The following is a 19,293-nucleotide window of genomic DNA, read 5'->3' on the forward strand; positions in this document are numbered from 1 at the left end:
TTTGTACATACAAACACGCACGCAAAAAAAAATGCATGACAGGGCATCACACCACTTCTACATGATGATCAATCCAAACAACAAAAGGCAAGTTTGCTTACATTCGATTGAGGTACTGTAGAGTCACGCTGATGATCTCACCGACGAGCTCGTTCTCGTTGACGTCGTAAACGCTCACCTTCACCGGCAGCTGATCGTCCGGGTTCACCCTGGCGACGAATTCGGCAAAGAATCGCGAATACTCGCCGAGGTAATCGCCGTCCGCCACGCAGTCCGCGGCCATTGTCGCTTCGTTAGACGCTCGTATAAACACGCACGTGCCGCGAAGAAGCGACGCGCGACGCTACGCCACGCCACGCCACGGCAACGCACGCTTTGCTCCGGCACCGCTCCGCTTTGCTTCCAGCTCTCGATGCGCCCCGGCCCGCTATAACGTGTCTCGTTCCGCTCCGCTTGTAGTGCGCGCCGCCGCACGCGCGCTACGCTTCACGTTCGACGCGACGCGCCGAACTCGTAACGTACGGAATAATGCGGGTTCGATTATACTCCTCGACACCGATCGCACCGACTCCGACTTACTCCGAGTTAAGACACGCCAACCACGCGATCCGATCTACGCAATATTTATATATCTATATATAAGTTATGTCATTCATTCAGCGGAACGTCCTCGTGTCGCACACACTCGCCAACCACTACTTAGGTACAAACGCGGAACATGATTCGGTTGGGACTCCGACGCGTACGGCGTACGTGTATACACGTACGCATCTATGTATGCGCACGTATGTGGAACGGAAAGAGCGGCGTAATTACGAGGAAGGACGGAGAGGGAAAGAGAGAGAGAGAGAGAAAGAGAGCATGAGTAGAAGCAAGAGTGGAAGGGTCGCGCACCGCGACGTTCGAAATATTGGACGCTCGCGTCTCGCGATCCAGCGATTTTTCTTCTTTCATTCAGCGCACGAATCGACTCCTCGGCGATGTAGACGATGTTAGGAGATTAGGAAGATCGCCAGGCGACGTGTCCTCGGACAACCACGCATGTCCGACATCCACGACCTTACCGACGCAATGATCCCGCGTCGTTCCGCTCAGAGATTCTGCGCCGTTGCTTGGGGCTGGTGGTTCGGTTCAAGGTGAAAACAAGTTTCGCGCATGCGCAGCTCGCGCCTCGTTGCGTTCAAAAAACGTTGCTCTTCTCTTTCGCGGGGAATGAACGGAAAAGCTGAAAGAATTATCTATATCGAAATATGTCTGTGAATTTTATCGTTCCCTTGTGGGGAATGATATTATTGAATTGAAAAAATGGAACGAATAAAAAATTTGAGTATGATATTCAATCCAATAATCTTCCAATTATTTTCGATTGTCTATGATAAAATTCACTGAAAAAATATTTACTAAATCTTCATACATATTTCTTTGAATAGCATTAAATAAATATTTACTTACAATAATAAGTATGGCTGTTCCTAGATTAAAGACAGTAATTTCAAGAAACTGAAATAGCATAACTCATATAAAAAAAGAATGAATTCTAAGTATAATAAAAATAATTTTATAGATGTAACACAAAGGAAATTGAATTGACATTTTTGATAAAGAGATTTATAATTGAGTGAATCCATCTTCGGCTATGGAGAAGCACAATGAAATCAAGGAATACAAATCAGGAATCACGCATAGTTTGCAGCAAACGTAAGGTATATAATCCTATGCCATGATCGTATATTTATTCGCAGACTGCAAAACTTTACATATGTATTATTGTACACATGTGACTTTGAATAATAAATACATGTATGTACAAGCTACGTTTAATCTTAAGATAACATAAGATAACATAAGAAATCTGCTGTTACAATATAGTACATTTTGTATCGAGAGGAGATACCTCTGCACCCTGCTTTATCTCTTTGCTTCGTATATGCAGATACGAGTTCTCAAACTCCTTTTGCATCCATTCGGGCAGAGGAGTGTTCCAGTTCTCTGGGGGTTTCGTCCTCTTTTCCCAGACGTCGTTCTGATAATGCGCATGCAATCGGTTATATCGGCGTTGTTTCTCGCTCTTGATCAGCGCATCCTGCGAAGATTTTGTTTCAGTATTGTTTTACTTCACTGAGAAAAATTTTTGATATTTGTAATTGTAATTACATGTTATTATAATTATGATTATAACTGCTATAATGTTAATAATAATAACATGTATAATTCTATCAACAAATATATATAGTTGACTGGAAAAATAATTATTAGCGTTTTCTGTAGCAGGTTTTTAATTGACCTGGGTTGGATTAATGCTTTGTTATTGATTGACATTATATATTCTATCAATAGTACAGCTTGCAGCACTAATCCAAATCGAATCAGTTCAAAACTTACTACAGTCGAAAATGCTATATGATTAAAATTACTTATTATCATGAAAAATATTGCAATCACTATAATTTATAGTAATTTTTTGGAAAAATCATTTTTTAGCAAAAAGATTATTAAATATAAATTATAATAACTGCAACCATTATTACAATAATAAGTATAATTATAGTAATTTTCAGTTTTCACTATATATATGTTTTTTGTAGTATAAAAAATTATTATTAACATTATAGAAGTAATAATCATAATTATAATAATATATAATTATTAAAGTATTATATTAAAGTATTTATAGTTACAAATATCAAAGTTTTTTTCTTAGTGTCCACCAAAAATTCAGACGTGTTATCGTCAAAACGTTTATGGCAACCTGCATACATATGCCTCTTCCGATTTGTTTTTTTTCCATTGATAGCAATTGTGATAATCAGTCTTCCACTGGTTGCAGTCGACTGTTTCGCCGAATATAAAGTATTGATGGAAACGAGCCTTTATACTGCTACAATCATCATACTCATCTTTATACACCATACACGGTCTAATCTAAAGGAAATATGCAAATATAAATTGAATACAAATTGAAATCCAATGGAAAATGATATGAATAAAGGTGTAATCGCATACCATCCACTCATCATAGCGGAGTGGCGTTTCCTCTTCTTTTTTTGCTTCGCTCATATTCGCTAAAATATAACAATATCTTTTAGATCACACATAAAAAATAGATTTGTCTATTTACTCGCCGGACACATGTTTAACATACAGCACAATATACCTTAACTGATAAATACCGCAACTAAAAGCGATATTTAGGTTAGATATAAATTAGATTACGTTAGACACGCATGATGCACGTTAGACACGCATTCGGAACGACAACTGCTCGCTCGGCATGAATACATAGAATAATTCCCTAAATGTGCGAGCAGAGTGACAATTGTGGAAATCGAAAAATACAAGTGTATTTGAGTCGAAGACGTTGAAGTTGGTTGAACTGATTGAACTACTGTTGGTCGCGATAAAAAGTAGAATATCGCGGATGTTATTAGAGGTTCTTGGACTTCTTGGGTTTCTGTCATCTTTCCTAACCTCTCACTGCTTTCGCCCCACGGATGTCCCGGTATCTTTGGTGTTATCGTGTAACTGGTACAATAATTGATTATCGGTGATTTAATCGCGCGTGAACAATAACATGATGTCGCGGTCAGTGCGGGCGGAGACTCGTAGTCGTGCCAAGGATGACATTAAACGTGTAATGCAAGTAGTTGATAAAGTTCGTCATTGGTAAGTTTCCTGTGTTGTGTTCAGAAGGAGAGAAAAAGGCGGATAAAGGAAATTGCAAGATCTTACGTTTGTCATTTATCGTTTTTCTTGTTTTATGGAAGATACTCACGGATCGTACGAAACAAGTGCTTGTGTTTTGTTTAATTATCAGAAGGGCGTGATGTCTGATGTACGTATTGAAAGACTGCGAGGCAGTTGCTAATGTTCGAAGTTGAAATACCCGTTTCGAGTATCAAAATATTAAAAATTATATGAAATTCTGTTTGACAAAAGCTTTTAATCTACTAAAAACGAATGTTCAGATAAGAATATTATCAATTCAATTGAAGATTTCATAGCTGAGCTTTGGATAGAGTGATAGAATTTGTCATAGCAGTAAGGACAAACGTATACTTACAATTAGTAATACATAGGCCGCTATTCATAGTTGGATCTTATATTTAAGACCATCTTAAGTATAGTCTTAAGATGTTATGAATTAATCAGAGAGAGAGAGAGAGAGAGAGAGAGGGAGGACGGCATTAAGGACTTAAGACATTACTCTTAAAATAAGAACCGACTATGAATACCGGCCATAGTTTAGCTATGAAAACTGAAGGATCTTTCTTTTATTCTTTATTAAATAATACATGTTTTTGTTCCTATATTCTATTAAATTCATTATTTATATAAAAATAAATGGATAAAATTCTGAATACACATATATGATTGCAGGGAAAAGAAGTGGGTTACAATAGGAGAAACAACTATGAAAATATATAAATGGGTTCCAATCTCGACACTCGATCAGGTATTTCACGCAAAAAATATGATACATGCTGATTAAAATTAACCGAAACAAATAGTTAAGAATAAATTGTTTTATTTTATAGAAGAAAAAGGGAAAGACAGTATCCGACAAGGAAAACGGTTTACCAAGAAAAGGAGGAATAGAATCATCAAATTCCAATTTCGGTCTTACAGAAGATTCCAATACGTGTGAGTTTGATTTTGGTAATTTGTGAAAATTATTTGTGAAAATTATTGTTATTGATTAACATAAAATATGGATTTTTTTACACACTAGGTTTCTCTACTGTTAGTGATTCTCAAGGACTGACAGATTTCTCTGCACATTTGGGTTTTTCAGAAGATTCGAATTCACAAAACAGCGAACCTGCACCTAAGAGATTAAAGACTGACTAATGTTTGAGCTACAATCAACATCACCGCCAATACGTCGTATAGGGATTGACATTTAGGAATCTATCTCTTTCGTGAACTTGCACTTGTTAATTTTTTATTAAGACATACTTTTTAATATGAATGGATCACAAGAGAAATTTCTCTTTTCTGTTTCATTCGAATTTAGTGAGATATAAATTATATATATATATATATATATATATATATATATATATTATATATATATATATATATGTATACATACATATATACTTATATAAGTGCAAATAGTATCGATCCTATGAAACGTTTTGAATTATGTATAATGGAATTTATTTTTTCACATATGAATTTATTACAACTTCCCCATTGAATTTAGAAACTAGAAACAACGATCAGTTAATTGTTATTGAATAGAATAACATCAGGCGAGTGCTCAATCCGTTTATGTATGTATATTGTTTTTATTAAATATTTAATTCTTGAATCAATTACAATGCATGGAATGCAATTGGAATTGAACTTGAGATCTGTTGAATGACAAATTAACCATTCTTGAATTACATATCATCCCAATCGGTTTATTAAATTCTTGTTTCTATATATATAATCGCTAAAAGTGATACATACTTTCCGAGATATTAGACTGTTTCCAGATTTTTGGTATATTTTTAAATGCTCATTACGCGGCTAAGGCCCATTAGCGGGAATGGCTTTACAGATGTTCATTTGATAGGTTCCTCTAACATCGCTGCAAGTTTGATCAAAATCGATGAAGAGCAGAGTGTAGTTTCTCCTTGCAAGTAGAAGCCATTAATTCGTCAATAGGTTCTGAGTTCAATCTCGATTTTCATTTCATATCTCAGTTTATAAGAAGTTGATTAAAAAATTGAAAATTTTTTCAGTGAAAGAGAATGAGGTGATTGTAACACGTCGAAAATAATAAAATAATATATATGTACATGTTCCACTCTTAAGAACTTAAAGATTCTAGAGTATGAGATTGTAAAAGTGACTTCAAACATTGAAAAATGCTTGATAATAAAAGCGGATTGTACATTCGCGGCGATTAGTAACACATACTGCAGTATTATTTTTTTTTTGAAACTATATTCTTGCTATAATTATTGCTACATTAAGAATTATCCGTGCAAACTATTGGAATAGCATTATAATTAGTTTTGCAAAAACAAAAAAGTCAAGTGCTAAAAAACATACTTTTATATACAGTTCATATTTCTGATAGTCCTTAAAAATCATTGTATATATCTCGAATATCATTTTTTTTTCATTAATACTATAGGAGAACTTGCATTCCTCTGCGTTATAGCACCGTGACATGTACAAAATAAGCTTGAACTCATACGAATAAAATAGTTGATCTCTTAATCAGTATATTATACATCTCTTGAAAATATTATAAAACATTTGTAGTATGTTTGTATAAAGATATAAATGTTAGTAAGAATATCTTTATATTTAAAGATATTCTTACTAATTGTTATAGCGAGTATTCCAAAATGTAAAAAAGTGCGTGTGATTTGTGGAAATATTTAATTTGTAAGAATATTTCCACTTGAATTGTGTTTAACGAAACGTTAAGTCAAAATTTGAGGGAACGAGTTATCGAAAGTATAAAGAATATTCTTTGTTTTAGAATTTTTTTCTAATTAAAATATATATGTATATTTATGATTTTTTTTTACAAAAGTGATGTATATTTAATATTAATTTAAAATATTTAAAAATCCATATAAAACATTATGTATAAAAAAATTCATTTATTAAATATTTTACTTGATTACTATTACCAGGATAATATTTTACCATCATACTGCACGAAACAACCGGTTTGTTTTTCTGTTAACGAGTTTAAGGTATTCAGAATGTAACTGACGCTGTTGTCGACGTCCATTGGAGCGTTGCTGCCACCCAGATCGGTTCGCACCCATCCTGGATGTAAACACGCCACCAAAATCCCATCTGCTTTTAAATCGACGCTCATTGATTTTGTTGCCGCGTTAAGCGCCGCCTATTTTGTAAGTGAGATTAAATAAAATTTCGCAAAATTATCTTAAGTGTTTAACGATACAAGATATACGTATTAATTCCAAAGTGTAATGTTTCTAATTTTAAAACTTAAAAATTTATAAATTATACATACAGTAATATAGGTACTGTACAAATTTTATCAAAACTCAATTTTACATTTCAATAAGAATATACAATATTTAAATTTTAATTCTACAGAACTGATACGAAAATGTCTGTGAAAGATTCATTTAATTTATATTAATTAAAAGACACTAATTTCAGGGAATTAAAGTGACACTAATTTCAAGGAATTAAAATGACATAATACCACAGTGCATTAATACGTATAAAAGAGAATGAAATTAAAATATATAAATGTATTTTAATAAGAATAATGTTCACCGAATGTAGATGTGACATAAAGAAAATTGACTTAACATTTTTGACAAAGAGATTTATAATTAAGTGGGTCCAACAGATCATCAGTTCCAGAAGGTTAAAATTTTACCTTGCTGCATCTGTAAGGATAAAAACCACCATCGCCATTTTCGGCAATACTGCCTAGGATAGATGTCATGTTAATAACTGCTGCTCTTCTTACACTTAATCCCGTTTTATCCTCGGAATTTTTCGCAGCTGTTTTAAGTAGCGGCAGGAAAGCCTTGAATCGATTATTCCGTTATGAATCAACGTTATTCGCAATGTAACATTCATGAATGTAAAAGGACTGTAGATGTACCTTTGTTAGCATAATCGGTGCCACGGTATTTATGAGAAAAGAGTCGGTAATCTGCTGTTTCTTTACGAGGCCAAGACGTGTAAATTTACTGCCAATAGCAGCGTTGTTAAAGAGAACGTTAAGACCAACGCCATTTACCTTTTCATTCACCGTGTCTACGATTCTCTTGTAGCTATCCGTATCCATTAAATCTGTAAAAAGGTAATGTAAAGTCTTATTCGCGAACGATCGATGCTAGAACTCGCTAAATTACGTATTTGTGAAAAGAAAGTTCAGTTTTGCGCGATAAATGTTTGATAAATTTGATTCTCTTATACACAAGTTTTGTCAAAGTATGTGTGTATAGCATATGTCAATGAAGGCTTACTAAACAATGGCGTGATACAATACTTTTTTATTTTTATTAGTCTTTTATATTTTCACTAGACTGTAATAAAATTAAAGAAATTTGGCTTCAATTGTACGTGATAAGATTAAAATTCATAATTTATTTTCAATAAAATAATGAAATAGATAGTAGTACAAGTTTGATATCACATTGATTAAAATTTATAATCCTTTTGGAAAAAAGAAAGACTTTTGAAAAAATTCATCGTATTGTATTTAAATTAGTATATATTTGCTCGTTCTAATGAATACGTGTTAAAACTATATTTCTAAAAAAATATATATGTATATAAAAGTTTTAGCCATTTAATTATCCTTATTTCACTCTAATAATTATAAAGACAAAGGAATAAATGACGAAAACAAGTTTATCTATTTTTAAAGATTTCTAGACTGTTAAAGTGCTAGTCATGTTGCAAGAATCATTCACTTTGGCGGAATGCTAATTATAAAACAAAAGGCCACGGCAAATGAAGCGTGTGAATTAAAAGAATTTAAAGAATCGTTCAATTTCGCAATACACTGCTCTTATTTAAATTATTTAAGAAATACGAAGAACATGTGATATATGTTGTTATCTCGTTGAGTGTTTCATATTGATCGATGAAATTATTACATTATATGAGATGTGACGTAGAGATATTTCTGTATGTCATATATAATTTTCCCAGTAATGCGGTGACTCTCATTATCACATTTTAACAAATACAAGTCACATGTCACTCCTCGATAAAGAATAAAAAAAATTGATCTCCTTATCGTGTGCCAGAAAGAATTAATCTTTAACGTTTCTTAAGTAGAAAATTTTAAAGCTAGATGGTATCAGATAGCACATTGATTAGTATCGATCAAGCTCAGCAAAATGGCGTCTTTTTTTCTACGATAGGAATGTTTGCAACGTGTTTCGCTGTAGACGTTTCGATTGTATTCGAATTTTATTTTTCTTTATTTCACATCTATTAGTGCACGGTCGCGAATATGAAAGCGCGTAAACTGAATAAGGCGAAAGCATGGTTGATATGTTGCGAAAAATCGCAAATTGTTGATTCTGATTCGAGCGATCGAGAAGTCGAGGAGTATAAAGCGCGAAATAGAACGAAGAAGCAGCTGGATAACAAAGAAGAGAACAAAGCTAAGGATAAAATGGAGAGCGATGTGGAGAATACGGTGGAAAATCAGGTAGACAAGACGAAGGATAAAGTGAGGAGCAAAATGCAGGGTGATATTGAGAACGAAGTGGAGAACAAAGTGAAGAACCAGAGAGGCAAGATAGAGAATAAACTGGAGGTCAAAACAGAGGATGATGTTAAAATAGAGAGTCAGACAGACGAAGTAGAGAATAAAGAGAGGAACACAACGGAAGGTGATGTTGAGAATAAAATGGAAAACAAAGTGGAGAACCGGATAGACAAGACAGAGAATAAACTGGAGACCAACACGGAGGAGGATGTCAAGAACAAAGTGGAGAACAAGGTAGAAGACCAAATAGACGAAGTAGAGAATAAAACGGGAAATAAAACGGACGATGATATCGAGAATAAAATAGAAAATAAAGTAGAGAATCAGATGGACAAGACAGAGAATAAACTGGAGACCAAAACGAAGGATCATGTTGAGATGAAGAATCAAATGGAGAACCAGGTAGAAAATAAAGTGGGGAGCAAAACGGAAGACAATGTCGAGAATGAAATAAAAAACGAAGCGGAAAGCAAAGTGGAGATAGACAGCAACGTCGATAATAAAATGGATAATCAAGAAAAGCAGGAAAATATTCTTCTCACGTCACATACAAGTAAGATCTTAGCATTTTTCTTTATCGGGAATTTAGACATGCTTCTGTATGAATATTCGATTACCATAACGTGTTCCTATCCTAAAATTAATCTGTTGAAATTTTGTTTATGTCATTGTTTTATGTCATTGTCGTATACGGTATTTCATCATCGCGTTATAACTGGTATAACCAGTTGTACATTTTTTAATTTATGTGTATTTTTTAGTTATTTTGATCAAACGTGGTTTGAAGAACAGTTACTAAAACAGTTAATAAAATTCAGAAAAAAAACGAAATTTTTATTATACAATTCGAATTCTTCTAATTGCAATCTAGCTTGATTTTTAATTTAAATCTAAACAATTTTCACTTAATTCAAATCATCGAAGTTTATGGTGAACAAAAGAAAATTAAAAAATTCAATTTAGAATTATACAATTGTTGCAATTACATTTGAATAGAATGTTATTACAGTGTAATATCCGTTCTTCATGACAGTGATTCACAAACGAAATATTATTATAAGACTAAACCCTTATTTACGCTTTTAAAAATTAGATCTAAGAATGTTAATTTACAAATCATGTTCACCATTAAATATTCTAATAAGAGTTGGAATTTCAACGAAAATAATATTGACTTTATAATGATTTTATTATCCTTGATATTTAAAAGAACCCAACATTCTTAAGTTATATTCCGTAAAACGCATTATGTATCATTTTATCCTTGCTATTCCTCCTAATATTAAATAATAAACAAAGATAAAACGATACATTTAGCGTTATGTACACTTTACAAAATCAAAAGTTAATCGTACAATTGAAATATCAAAATTTCAAAATTTCGAGAGATTTCATCAGATATAATTATTGCAAGTCATCTCATTTCTTTTTTTACAAAACATTTTTTTCGCCACGATAAAAATATTAAAAACAAGATAATTTTTCCCGTCGGACGATTCAAATTTCTCTGTGCTAATCAGCGTGAATTTAACGAATGACCTAATTTATACCGTTAAGTTTAATCTGCAATCGATAACATATAATAGAATAGCAAGAATTTTGGCTTACCTATCTCGATGATCTGTACGGCCGACGATTTGTTCGCGAGCGCGCGTAATTCCTGTAAAGATATTTCGCTCATTTTTTTCCTCTTTTCATTTAAACGCAATTCAAACATGGACGGCGAAGTTCGCGTGATTATCTCGACAATATTTTAATCAGACGCGTATAATATGATAGCGTGAAAAACCGATTCGTACTCGTTTCTATCAATGTAGATTAATTTTAATCTCGACTAAACTTAAGTCTTCATCTTTTTCTAATTTTTAGAATTAGAAAAAAATGAAGAATTAGAATTGAGATTAAAATTAAACTACATTGGTAGAAACGAGCATCGGGTTTATTTCTATCAATGTTGATTAAATTTAACTTAACTTTGAGTTGTGTATTCACATTTGCGATCTTAAAATACTTCATTGATTAACTTTAATCTCGATTTTTAGCTTATAACTTTATTTTTTTTTAATTCCTAAAACTAGAAAAAAACAAGAAGTAAATTAAGATTAAAGTTAATCTGCATTGATATAAATCGGGCATAATTCGTAGAATCAGAAGAATAAGAATTATAAGAAGATTAATTTCTATCAGTGTAGTCTCTACATTTTTTAGAGTGGAATCTCACTTTAAGTAAGATAACTTTATATGTGATAAAAGTAATTTTAATTTTACTCTTGAAAAAGAGTGACTTAATTTTCAGTCCTCAAGAATGAGATTTCACTTTTTAGAGTGTCGAGATCTCTCTAATGTCTGTTTCTGTCAATAAGATTAACTTTAATCTTGAGTTAATTTACTTTATCTCTTTTTCTGATACTAAAAATTAGAAAAGGATAAATAGTACGTTAAACCGAGATTAATCTACCTTGGTACATAAATGGACATCAGTCGATTTGCGCAACGATATTGAGTATTACGGAGTATTGCATTCGCTGATTCATAGCGAAATCGCGACGATGAGAGGGGAAAATCGTGGAGGTGATGAGGAACCGTATAATAGATGGCGGTAACGGAAACTTACAGTTACGAGGACGCGTTCACCGGTGACGTAGCGATTCGCGGTGTCAGTGTGACTTAACCGTCGTTCGCATCGAGTTTAATAGGGTCAAACGACAACAGACTTTAAACACTTTGACATTCCAGTGACGCGTAAGATAAAATAATAGGGAAAAATTTTGTCTTTTACGAAAGGAGCAAAAAAAGTCGCGATGGCACCGATCGGTAAGTTTTTTCCCCATAAAGTAAGTTGCGTAACGCGTGATAATTAGTGATAATCTTTTTCGATTCGAACAAACGGAACAAAACGGAACAAAATGGAACAAAACGGAACGTGTACCCCGTTTCATCCCGCGATCTTACCGTCGCCTTGCTCGCGTCACGGCAAGTCGCGAAAATGTAGTTCGGCGGTTTCGGCGAGTCGATCAAATGTCTCACCAGACCCAAACCCAGACCGCGATTGCAGCCGGTTATAAGAATCGATCTCATCGCGCTCGGTTGCTCGGTTGCCGGATACCAAACTACCAAGACTACCAAGCCACTGGCGTCGTGGTGAACCGCGGATGAAGAGAATGCGGGGGGTATACGTGCGGCTAAGTTACGCGCCTCGGAAATCGGAGTCCTCACTCTCGTCGGTGCGCAGCACGGGGCGTCACTGACGGCTGACGTCACGTGCTCCGACAATCGTGAATTGCATTGTATGTCGCCGATGATCATGGCGACACTGACGGTGTTCGCGCGACTCGTGTCATCTCAATGCGCGCACGCCAAGTTGCTCAGGTTAACGGGTCGGCAGCCGCTCTTTGCCGGATGCGACGCCGGTCTCGTCTACGGCAGAAGCGCGATGGCCTGCATGTGCAGTGAGTGTTTAGAGGAATGATTGTGAATAATTACGATTGCGCTTCGTTATGTAAAAATTGCGCCACTTGCGGAGTCAGGTGACGCACGAATTCGAAGGTTAATCACGACTGTTTACTCCGATTTATGTCCAAGGATAACAGATTTTCACGTGTCCTCTACGTGTTGTCTATGAAAAACTTTTTTATTTTCTTGTAACGTTAATTTCGTAATTTTTTTTTTTAGAATTTACCTCGTTAAGAAATCTTTCTTGATGATATACAGTTGAAATTATCTTTCAGCGGATCAAGGTTACGATTATGATCTCTTGGTCATTGGTGGAGGATCCGGTGGTTTGGCAGCAGCTAAGGAAGCTGTCGGATTAGGAGCGAAAGTCGCAGTTTTGGATTATGTGACTCCTTCTCCTATCGGAACTACTTGGGGTTTGGGTGGTACCTGTGTCAATGTGGGCTGTATACCGAAAAAACTCATGCATCAAGCTGCATTGCTTGGTGAAGCTGTTCATGTATACAAACGTTCCTAATTATTATTTGCTTTCAATTTACATCAAAACTCAGATAATTTTTATTTAAAGTTGTAACTCGTTTATTCAACTCGTTGAATGCAAGTTTCTTTTCTGACAAATGAAAGTCAACTGAGTTTTTACCTATAATCTGCATGAACTTAGGACTGCTGTTTTATTGAATTTTATTAAAACATGTTAAAAGAGAGATTATAAACCTGTGTTTTTATACAATAACTTTATCACCAAAATAGTGACATCATTATTTGAATATAAAATACATAACTTTAATTTCATATTAGTATCATTGAGTAAAAATGGAAAGCTATTGTGATTAAAATGATGTAAAAGATTCATATTTAATCTATGAATCATCTCGTTTTTAGGAAGCAGCAACATTTGGTTGGCAGTTGGATCCCAAGTCTGTGAAAATCGACTGGGAAGCTTTGAGAACCGCTGTACAAAATCATGTTAAGTCTGTAAACTGGGTCACTCGTGTTGAGCTTAGGACAAAGTTAGTTGTTTATAATTAGTATTTTCTAATTTTTCTGTTTATATATTAGGTGTTGGAATTAATTCGTAGCGTTTTACAAGTGATGGGAAGTACTTTCATTAATGTATTTTTTAATGCTCATGTGAAATAAATAACATTCTTTCATTAAAAAACGCTACGAATTAATTCCAACACCTAATACAGGGTGGGCCATCTATTGGTACGTTTTTAAAAATGCGATCAAATGAGCATACATTGATATTTTTTATTAATTTTTTTTTTGTTGTGAAGCTAAAAGTATCCGCGTCAAGAATGAAAAACGATTTCGTTCATGTGGCTCCCTCTACTGGCCTTACAGTATGCCATTCGGTCACCCCAATTATTAATGACATTTTGGACTACCTCGGCGCCAATTTCACTCAAAACAGTCGTAATATAATGTCATCCACTAACATCCCTTTCTCACGAACTTTCCTCACCAATTTGCGTATAGCTCCTTCGGTGGGTGCTCTATCACGACCCATATTTCTTTTCAAAATTCGTACAGTTTCGGCGACACAGCACTGACTTTGAAAATAAGTTTTTAAAATTTCAAAACGCTCTTCAAGAGAAAACATGTTGTTTCGTGCCGCGGACGGTATGACTAATAAACTGTCAAAATTTCGGGTCTGTAGCTCGTTCGGTGTTGCCATACGACGAAATTCAAAAACGTACCAATAGATGGCCCACCCTGTATTAATTAATGGCTATATTATTCATTTTTATGTATCAATTCATGTTATTCATATCTATATTATTTAATTCTTTATTTGATCTATTTGTATGTATCTACTTATTTATATTAAATATTTACTTATAGGAAAGTTGAATACTTCAATGCTCTTGGATATTTTAAGGACGCACACACAGTAATTGGAATTACCAAGAAGGGGGAAGAAAAAATTCTTACAGCTAAAAATATATTAATTGCAGTAGGTGGTAGACCTAAGTACCCCGATATTCCTGGTGCTATAGAATATGGTATAAGTAGCGACGACATCTTCAGTTTGGAACGCGCTCCAGGGAAAACTCTTATTATCGGTGCTGGATGTATCCTTCAATGGCAATTTACGCAATTTTGTTTTTAGATTTTCTATTGTAATTGTGCAAATGTGCAGATTAAGATTTTCTTCCTTAATGATGAAATATAGATATTGGTCTGGAATGTGCTGGCTTTCTTAATGGTTTAGGTTACGATACAACGATAATAATTCGATCGTTAGTGTTGCGTGGATTTGATCGGCAAATGGCAATCCATGTTGCCGAAGAGATGCAGCAACGCGGTGTGAAGTTTAATTATGAGGCAAAGCTTAAGAAAGTTTCAAAACAAGAGGATGGCCGTCTTCTAGCCGACTGGATCGACAAGGTAAGCATTTGTTGAGAAACTTATATGTGCATATGAAAAAATAAATCTACATTATAGTGCAATATAATATAATTTTTTTAGGATGGCCAAATTCATCAAGACGTGTATGATACTATTCTATTTGCTATCGGCCGACGATCGCTCACTCAAGAATTGAAACCGGAAAACGCCGGATTGAAACTTGTTCCAGAAACTGGCAAGATTGACGCAGTTAACGAACAAACGAATGTTCCAAATATTTATGCGGTTGGTGACGTACTTCATGTAAGTTTTTTCAACATTTTGTAACGATTTTATCTCGAAAATAGATTAGTTTAGATAGTTCTCGATATTTTTTATCATTTTAATATTTCTCATATTAAATTATATATTAGTCGAGTTAAATTACAAATATAATAGAAAATTATAATGTAATATAAAACATGATTATTGTTTGTATATTTTTTGCAGAAAAAACCTGAATTAACGCCCGTTGCTATACACGCGGGTAAACTGCTAGCCAGAAGATTGTATGGTAATTCGATTGAGAAAATGGATTACACAAATGTAGCGACGACAGTGTTCACTCCTTTGGAATATGGATGCGTCGGGTTGAGCGAAGAAGCGGCAATCGCGCTCCACGGAGAACAGGAGATAGAGATTTTTCATGCGTACTACAAACCAACAGAATTCTTTGTACCCCAAAAGAACGTCGATCGTTGTTATGTAAAGGTTATCGCGCTTAGACACGGTGATGAAAGGGTACTCGGAATGCACTTTGTTGGACCCAATGCAGGCGAAGTGATTCAAGGATTTGCGGTTGCTATCAAGTAAGTTTTATCAAAAAATGATTCATCAATAATTTCTTCAAAAATTTGATTTCAGAACTCCATAATTTATATTTCATAATATTTTTATAGATGTGGCTTAACAATGCCGAAACTGAAGTCTACTGTCGGTATTCATCCAACTGTAGCGGAGGAGTTTACGCGCATAAATATTACTAAACGTTCAGGCTTGGATCCTAAGCCGCAAAGTTGTTGCAGTTAAATTGATATGCACGTAACATCATCTCGATGTGTGTTTATCTCGATTATATCACAGATTTATATCGATTATCCGATTAGGAGCTACGCGGCCCATATTCCTATGGCAGAGATCAGCTGAATATCTTTCGGCTAAAACAGTTTTTCCGTTCTTACGTATAAAAGTGCTGAATTACCGCAGTATTTCATAAAATAAATAATGAAAGGATACAGAAGCCAGAAAAAGAGAGAAACAGATGATTGTAATTCGTTGCGTCACATAATATCACTTTTTATACATATTATTTTTCTAAGGAATGCGCCTTACGTCATATGCGTCATTGACGCAAAAAATTATTGTAATGCTTATTTATATATAGCAATAATAAATCACTATTAATAAAATGTTGAAGTATACATGATAGATGAAGATTTAAACATGATAGCTGTATCTCTTAAAACAATTCCTTTTATGAACAAAAATAGATCGTGTAATAATCAAAATAAATTTCCTATTTAAACAAAATTATGTATATATAAGATACATAAACGGCGGTTTTTCTTTATGTTCAAGACAATTTTTATACAGAATGAATCAGAGTGATCACTCGTTGAATCAACTTTTTACCCTATGAGAAAATTATCGACTTCACCTAATTGGATTAGGGGACGTGCGTGCAGTCGATAATTTTCTTATAGGATAAAAAGCTGATTCAACGATTCTGGTTCACGTGTATATAACCAGAGAGACATGAGAGTGATTATACCGACCTTTTTATATACCAAATCTCGTAGAGTAATTTTCATGTTTTTGTGATTCTCTTCCATGCTATTACATGGGTTGAATAATTAACTTTGATAGCCTTGTAATAGCACGAAAGAGAACCACAAAAATAGATGTATATAATAGATGTATCTTACGAGATTATCTTACGAGATTTGATACACGAAAAAGGCCAGAACATACGCGGCTTTCATCAGGTTTCTCTCTGATGTATATCATAATAACAAGATAAAGTATTTAATATGAAAAAGTATTTTAATATGAAAAAAAAGATTGAAAATGTTAAACAAAAAATGACAAATATATGTACAAATTATTCAGAGCGAATATTTATACGGTTTTTACATAATTTCATAGAAATTTACGTTTGTGATTTTTATTATTGAAGATTAGGAAAAAAAGCTAAATTTTTTTATTTTTTATATTTATATTAAATTAATAGAACTAGAATTAAACTCTGAGAACGAATAATTTAACATGATTATTAAATGATAGTGATTTTCATATAAATGATATGTTAATCAATATGATAATGATAAAAAACTTACTGATCACATTCTTGTAATTAAGTATTATCACATTATAAAAAGAATTACATATATTTCATCTAAATAGGAATGCTCATTATTTATTATAATCGTGGCTTTATATCAAATCCAGCAAACGAAAATGGATTGAAATGGATTGGAAATTTTTAATCCATCCGAATCCGTATTTTAAATCCATAAAAATGGATTGGATTCCATATAAATATTTTTATATATGTAAAAGTTTAAATAAATTAAAGTAGTAATTATATGAAATTCTATAGTTATTATTTTAAAACTTTTATACAAAAAATATACGCTATATATATAATAAAGGGAACATGTTAATATAAAATATACGTAAAAAATATAAAATATAAAATATACGTAAAAGCGATTAAATTAATTTATTAATTAAAAATAAGGAATTTATATATGTAACATTTATTGTCCATATTTATGTAATTCTTTTTATGTTTCCTTAACAATTGAATGAAGGAGAATTCATGATATATTTTTACGATACAATTTTTTTTTTAAAGTTGAATTAGAACGAAAACTTTCTTATTCATATTTTTGAATAAAATAGCATTTTTAAATGAAACAATGGATTTTCTACTCACAATTTTGAATTGAATAAAATTCATGATTCATTTTAAAAGAAAAAATTTTTTTTATTTAATTGGATTAAAAAATTGCATTTCCTATCCAGAATTTTAAATTAAACAAATTATTCATGATGTACACAACACACAAAATACTATAATATTTTTAGATTGAAAAGCATAGAAATATACTCCATGCCATTCATATAAATGAATAAAAATGCATTCAGGATTGAAAAGGATTCATTTTAACATTCATGAATCTGTATTTCTGAAAATCTAACTCCATTTTAATCCATTTTAATCCATTTCAATTCATTCTCGTTTGCTGGGAAGTTTAAGAATGGAGAAAAATAAAATAATTCGTGAAATCTAATTTGTATTTGCATGTAATACGATTTATGTTGTTGAATCAGCAAATTTATTTAATATATTTTTATATTTTTTAATTTACAAAAATGTAAATTATTATAAACTTTATTTAAATATAACATCATCTTATTCTAATTATTTATATTTCTGAATTTTTATAATTTCCACAGCAATGATACAAATTTACATTTAAAAAATAAAATAAATATTATAAATAGATAATATTCCTAAAAACACCATTACGATACGTATTAACGCATTTATTTAATCCTAACTTACATACTTTCTTTTTATACACACTCTGGTTCCTGAGATTCATATTTATTATCTAAATTTAAATTTCGTAAAAGAACATATTTCACTTACTTTTTTTTCAATCTATGGAGAATTGATTAAGGAATAAGTTTACAATATAATTTTAGAAGAGTCAGAACATTCGAACGATATGTATAGTCTAAGTACTAAAATTATACTGTAAATTTTATTACACTATAATACCTATATTCTACTTTCATTTGTCTTAATTTTGTTATTGAAATTTAAATGTAAATTTAAATGTATAATTTATGAAATAATTTATTTTAAATTATATTAACAAAAAATGTAATATAATAAAATCTATGTCTGTCTAAATTTAGAACTGTCTAGGAGTACTTTAAATGAAGAAGTATATTCATGAGGCGTTTCAAGAGGCATATCAATCTTTTGAAATTTCAATAATTGAATTGGAAATGAATTCACCACGACATTGAGATGTCATGTTTAGGAATGTCATGTTTAGAAAGTTGTGGCAATGAAGTTGACAGTTTGCAAAAATTATATTATATTACATATATATATTACATTCTAATATTTGTGTTCTATTCTAATTTGCCTTAATTATTAATTAATTTTGAGAGCCAAACAAAAATTTTCTTTTTCTGTATAT

The 19,293-nt window shown here is 32.6% G+C and overlaps 5 protein-coding genes across 9 annotated transcripts in view; 2 read left to right on the top strand and 3 right to left on the bottom strand.

Moving 5' to 3' along the window:
* The window catches only part of LOC105151496 (uncharacterized), a 70,734-nt gene extending 70,195 nt beyond the window's left edge, over positions 1 to 539 (bottom strand). Inside the window, exon 1 of the mRNA XM_087404149.1 lies at positions 102 to 539. Within this exon, the coding sequence (XP_087260275.1) occupies positions 102 to 283 (182 nt within the window). The 5' untranslated portion in view covers positions 284 to 539. The remainder of the gene's footprint in view (positions 1 to 101) is intronic.
* A 1,172-nt stretch (positions 540 to 1,711) lies between these two features.
* Positions 1,712 to 3,378, bottom strand: LOC147910303 (synaptic plasticity regulator PANTS). 2 transcript variants are annotated; one of them, XM_087404174.1, is made up of 4 exons: positions 3,155 to 3,378; positions 3,004 to 3,062; positions 2,758 to 2,922; positions 1,712 to 2,083 (listed from the first exon to the last, which is right to left on the bottom strand). In XM_087404174.1, exons 2-4 carry the CDS (start codon positions 3,055 to 3,057, stop codon positions 1,859 to 1,861), a joined length of 444 nt encoding a protein of 147 aa, XP_087260300.1. In that variant the 5' UTR covers positions 3,058 to 3,062; positions 3,155 to 3,378; the 3' UTR covers positions 1,712 to 1,858. The 2 variants fall into 2 exon arrangements, with proteins under 2 accessions (XP_087260300.1, XP_087260299.1); XM_087404173.1 differs by having other exon boundaries at positions 3,143 to 3,378.
* Positions 3,379 to 3,402: 24 nt separating this feature from the next.
* On the top strand, positions 3,403 to 5,907 carry BCL7-like (chromatin remodeling complex subunit BCL7B-like protein). The gene is made up of 4 exons (XM_011062078.2): positions 3,403 to 3,663; positions 4,378 to 4,453; positions 4,536 to 4,641; positions 4,730 to 5,907. The coding sequence occupies exons 1-4, from the start codon at positions 3,572 to 3,574 to the stop codon at positions 4,846 to 4,848; spliced, it is 393 nt and encodes a 130-aa protein (XP_011060380.1). The 5' UTR covers positions 3,403 to 3,571; the 3' UTR covers positions 4,849 to 5,907.
* Positions 5,908 to 6,588: 681 nt separating this feature from the next.
* Positions 6,589 to 12,544, bottom strand: sni (SDR family oxidoreductase sniffer). 2 transcript variants are annotated; one of them, XM_087404171.1, is made up of 5 exons: positions 12,422 to 12,544; positions 10,835 to 10,886; positions 7,601 to 7,791; positions 7,370 to 7,522; positions 6,589 to 6,859 (listed from the first exon to the last, which is right to left on the bottom strand). In XM_087404171.1, exons 1-5 carry the CDS (start codon positions 12,530 to 12,532, stop codon positions 6,635 to 6,637), a joined length of 732 nt encoding a protein of 243 aa, XP_087260297.1. In that variant the 5' UTR covers positions 12,533 to 12,544; the 3' UTR covers positions 6,589 to 6,634. The 2 variants fall into 2 exon arrangements, with proteins under 2 accessions (XP_087260297.1, XP_087260296.1); XM_087404170.1 differs by lacking the exon at positions 12,422 to 12,544 and adding an exon at positions 12,179 to 12,312.
* Positions 8,842 to 16,482, top strand: Trxr1 (Thioredoxin reductase 1). 3 transcript variants are annotated; one of them, XM_011062100.2, is made up of 8 exons: positions 8,842 to 9,779; positions 12,955 to 13,178; positions 13,562 to 13,689; positions 14,528 to 14,757; positions 14,859 to 15,073; positions 15,155 to 15,337; positions 15,524 to 15,882; positions 15,973 to 16,482. In XM_011062100.2, the coding sequence occupies exons 1-8, from the start codon at positions 8,966 to 8,968 to the stop codon at positions 16,100 to 16,102; spliced, it is 2,283 nt and encodes a 760-aa protein (XP_011060402.1). In that variant the 5' UTR covers positions 8,842 to 8,965; the 3' UTR covers positions 16,103 to 16,482. The 3 variants fall into 3 exon arrangements, with proteins under 3 accessions (XP_011060402.1, XP_011060410.1, XP_011060421.2); XM_011062108.2 differs by lacking the exon at positions 8,842 to 9,779 and adding an exon at positions 11,824 to 12,040; XM_011062119.2 differs by lacking the exon at positions 8,842 to 9,779 and adding an exon at positions 12,516 to 12,675.
* The last annotated feature ends 2,811 nt before the right edge of the window (positions 16,483 to 19,293 follow it).

The sequence above is a fragment of the Acromyrmex echinatior genome, chromosome 3, assembly GCF_024713525.1.
Source record: "Acromyrmex echinatior isolate Ae372 chromosome 3, ASM2471352v2, whole genome shotgun sequence".
In the NCBI taxonomy this organism is placed as follows: Eukaryota; Metazoa; Arthropoda; class Insecta; order Hymenoptera; family Formicidae; genus Acromyrmex; species Acromyrmex echinatior.

What these genes read in the sequence shown, in the direction of transcription:
- LOC147910303 (XM_087404174.1), bottom strand. Translation starts at nt 3,057, where the DNA reads ATGAGCGAAGCAAAAAAAGAAGAGGAAACGCCACTCCGCTATGATGAG. An exon ending in TCCGCTATGATGAGTGGATG is followed by an intron (nt 2,923 to 3,003) that starts GTATGCGATTAC and finishes TATTTCCTTTAG; the next exon opens with ATTAGACCGTGTATGGTGTA. An exon ending in ACAAATCGGAAGAGGCATAT is followed by an intron (nt 2,084 to 2,757) that starts GTATGCAGGTTG and finishes AAATCTTCGCAG; the next exon opens with GATGCGCTGATCAAGAGCGA.
- BCL7-like (XM_011062078.2), top strand. Translation starts at nt 3,572, where the DNA reads ATGATGTCGCGGTCAGTGCGGGCGGAGACTCGTAGTCGTGCCAAGGAT. An exon ending in GTTGATAAAGTTCGTCATTG is followed by an intron (nt 3,664 to 4,377) that starts GTAAGTTTCCTG and finishes ATATGATTGCAG; the next exon opens with GGAAAAGAAGTGGGTTACAA. An exon ending in TACAGAAGATTCCAATACGT is followed by an intron (nt 4,642 to 4,729) that starts GTGAGTTTGATT and finishes TTTACACACTAG; the next exon opens with GTTTCTCTACTGTTAGTGAT.
- Trxr1 (XM_011062100.2), top strand. Translation starts at nt 8,966, where the DNA reads ATGAAAGCGCGTAAACTGAATAAGGCGAAAGCATGGTTGATATGTTGC. An exon ending in TCTTCTCACGTCACATACAA is followed by an intron (nt 9,780 to 12,954) that starts GTAAGATCTTAG and finishes ATTATCTTTCAG; the next exon opens with CGGATCAAGGTTACGATTAT. An exon ending in TAGCCGACTGGATCGACAAG is followed by an intron (nt 15,074 to 15,154) that starts GTAAGCATTTGT and finishes TAATTTTTTTAG; the next exon opens with GATGGCCAAATTCATCAAGA.
- sni (XM_087404170.1), bottom strand. Translation starts at nt 12,304, where the DNA reads ATGAGATCGATTCTTATAACCGGCTGCAATCGCGGTCTGGGTTTGGGT. An exon ending in GTGACGCGAGCAAGGCGACG is followed by an intron (nt 10,887 to 12,178) that starts GTAAGATCGCGG and finishes ATATCTTTACAG; the next exon opens with GAATTACGCGCGCTCGCGAA. An exon ending in ATCCTTACAGATGCAGCAAG is followed by an intron (nt 6,860 to 7,369) that starts GTAAAATTTTAA and finishes CTTACAAAATAG; the next exon opens with GCGGCGCTTAACGCGGCAAC.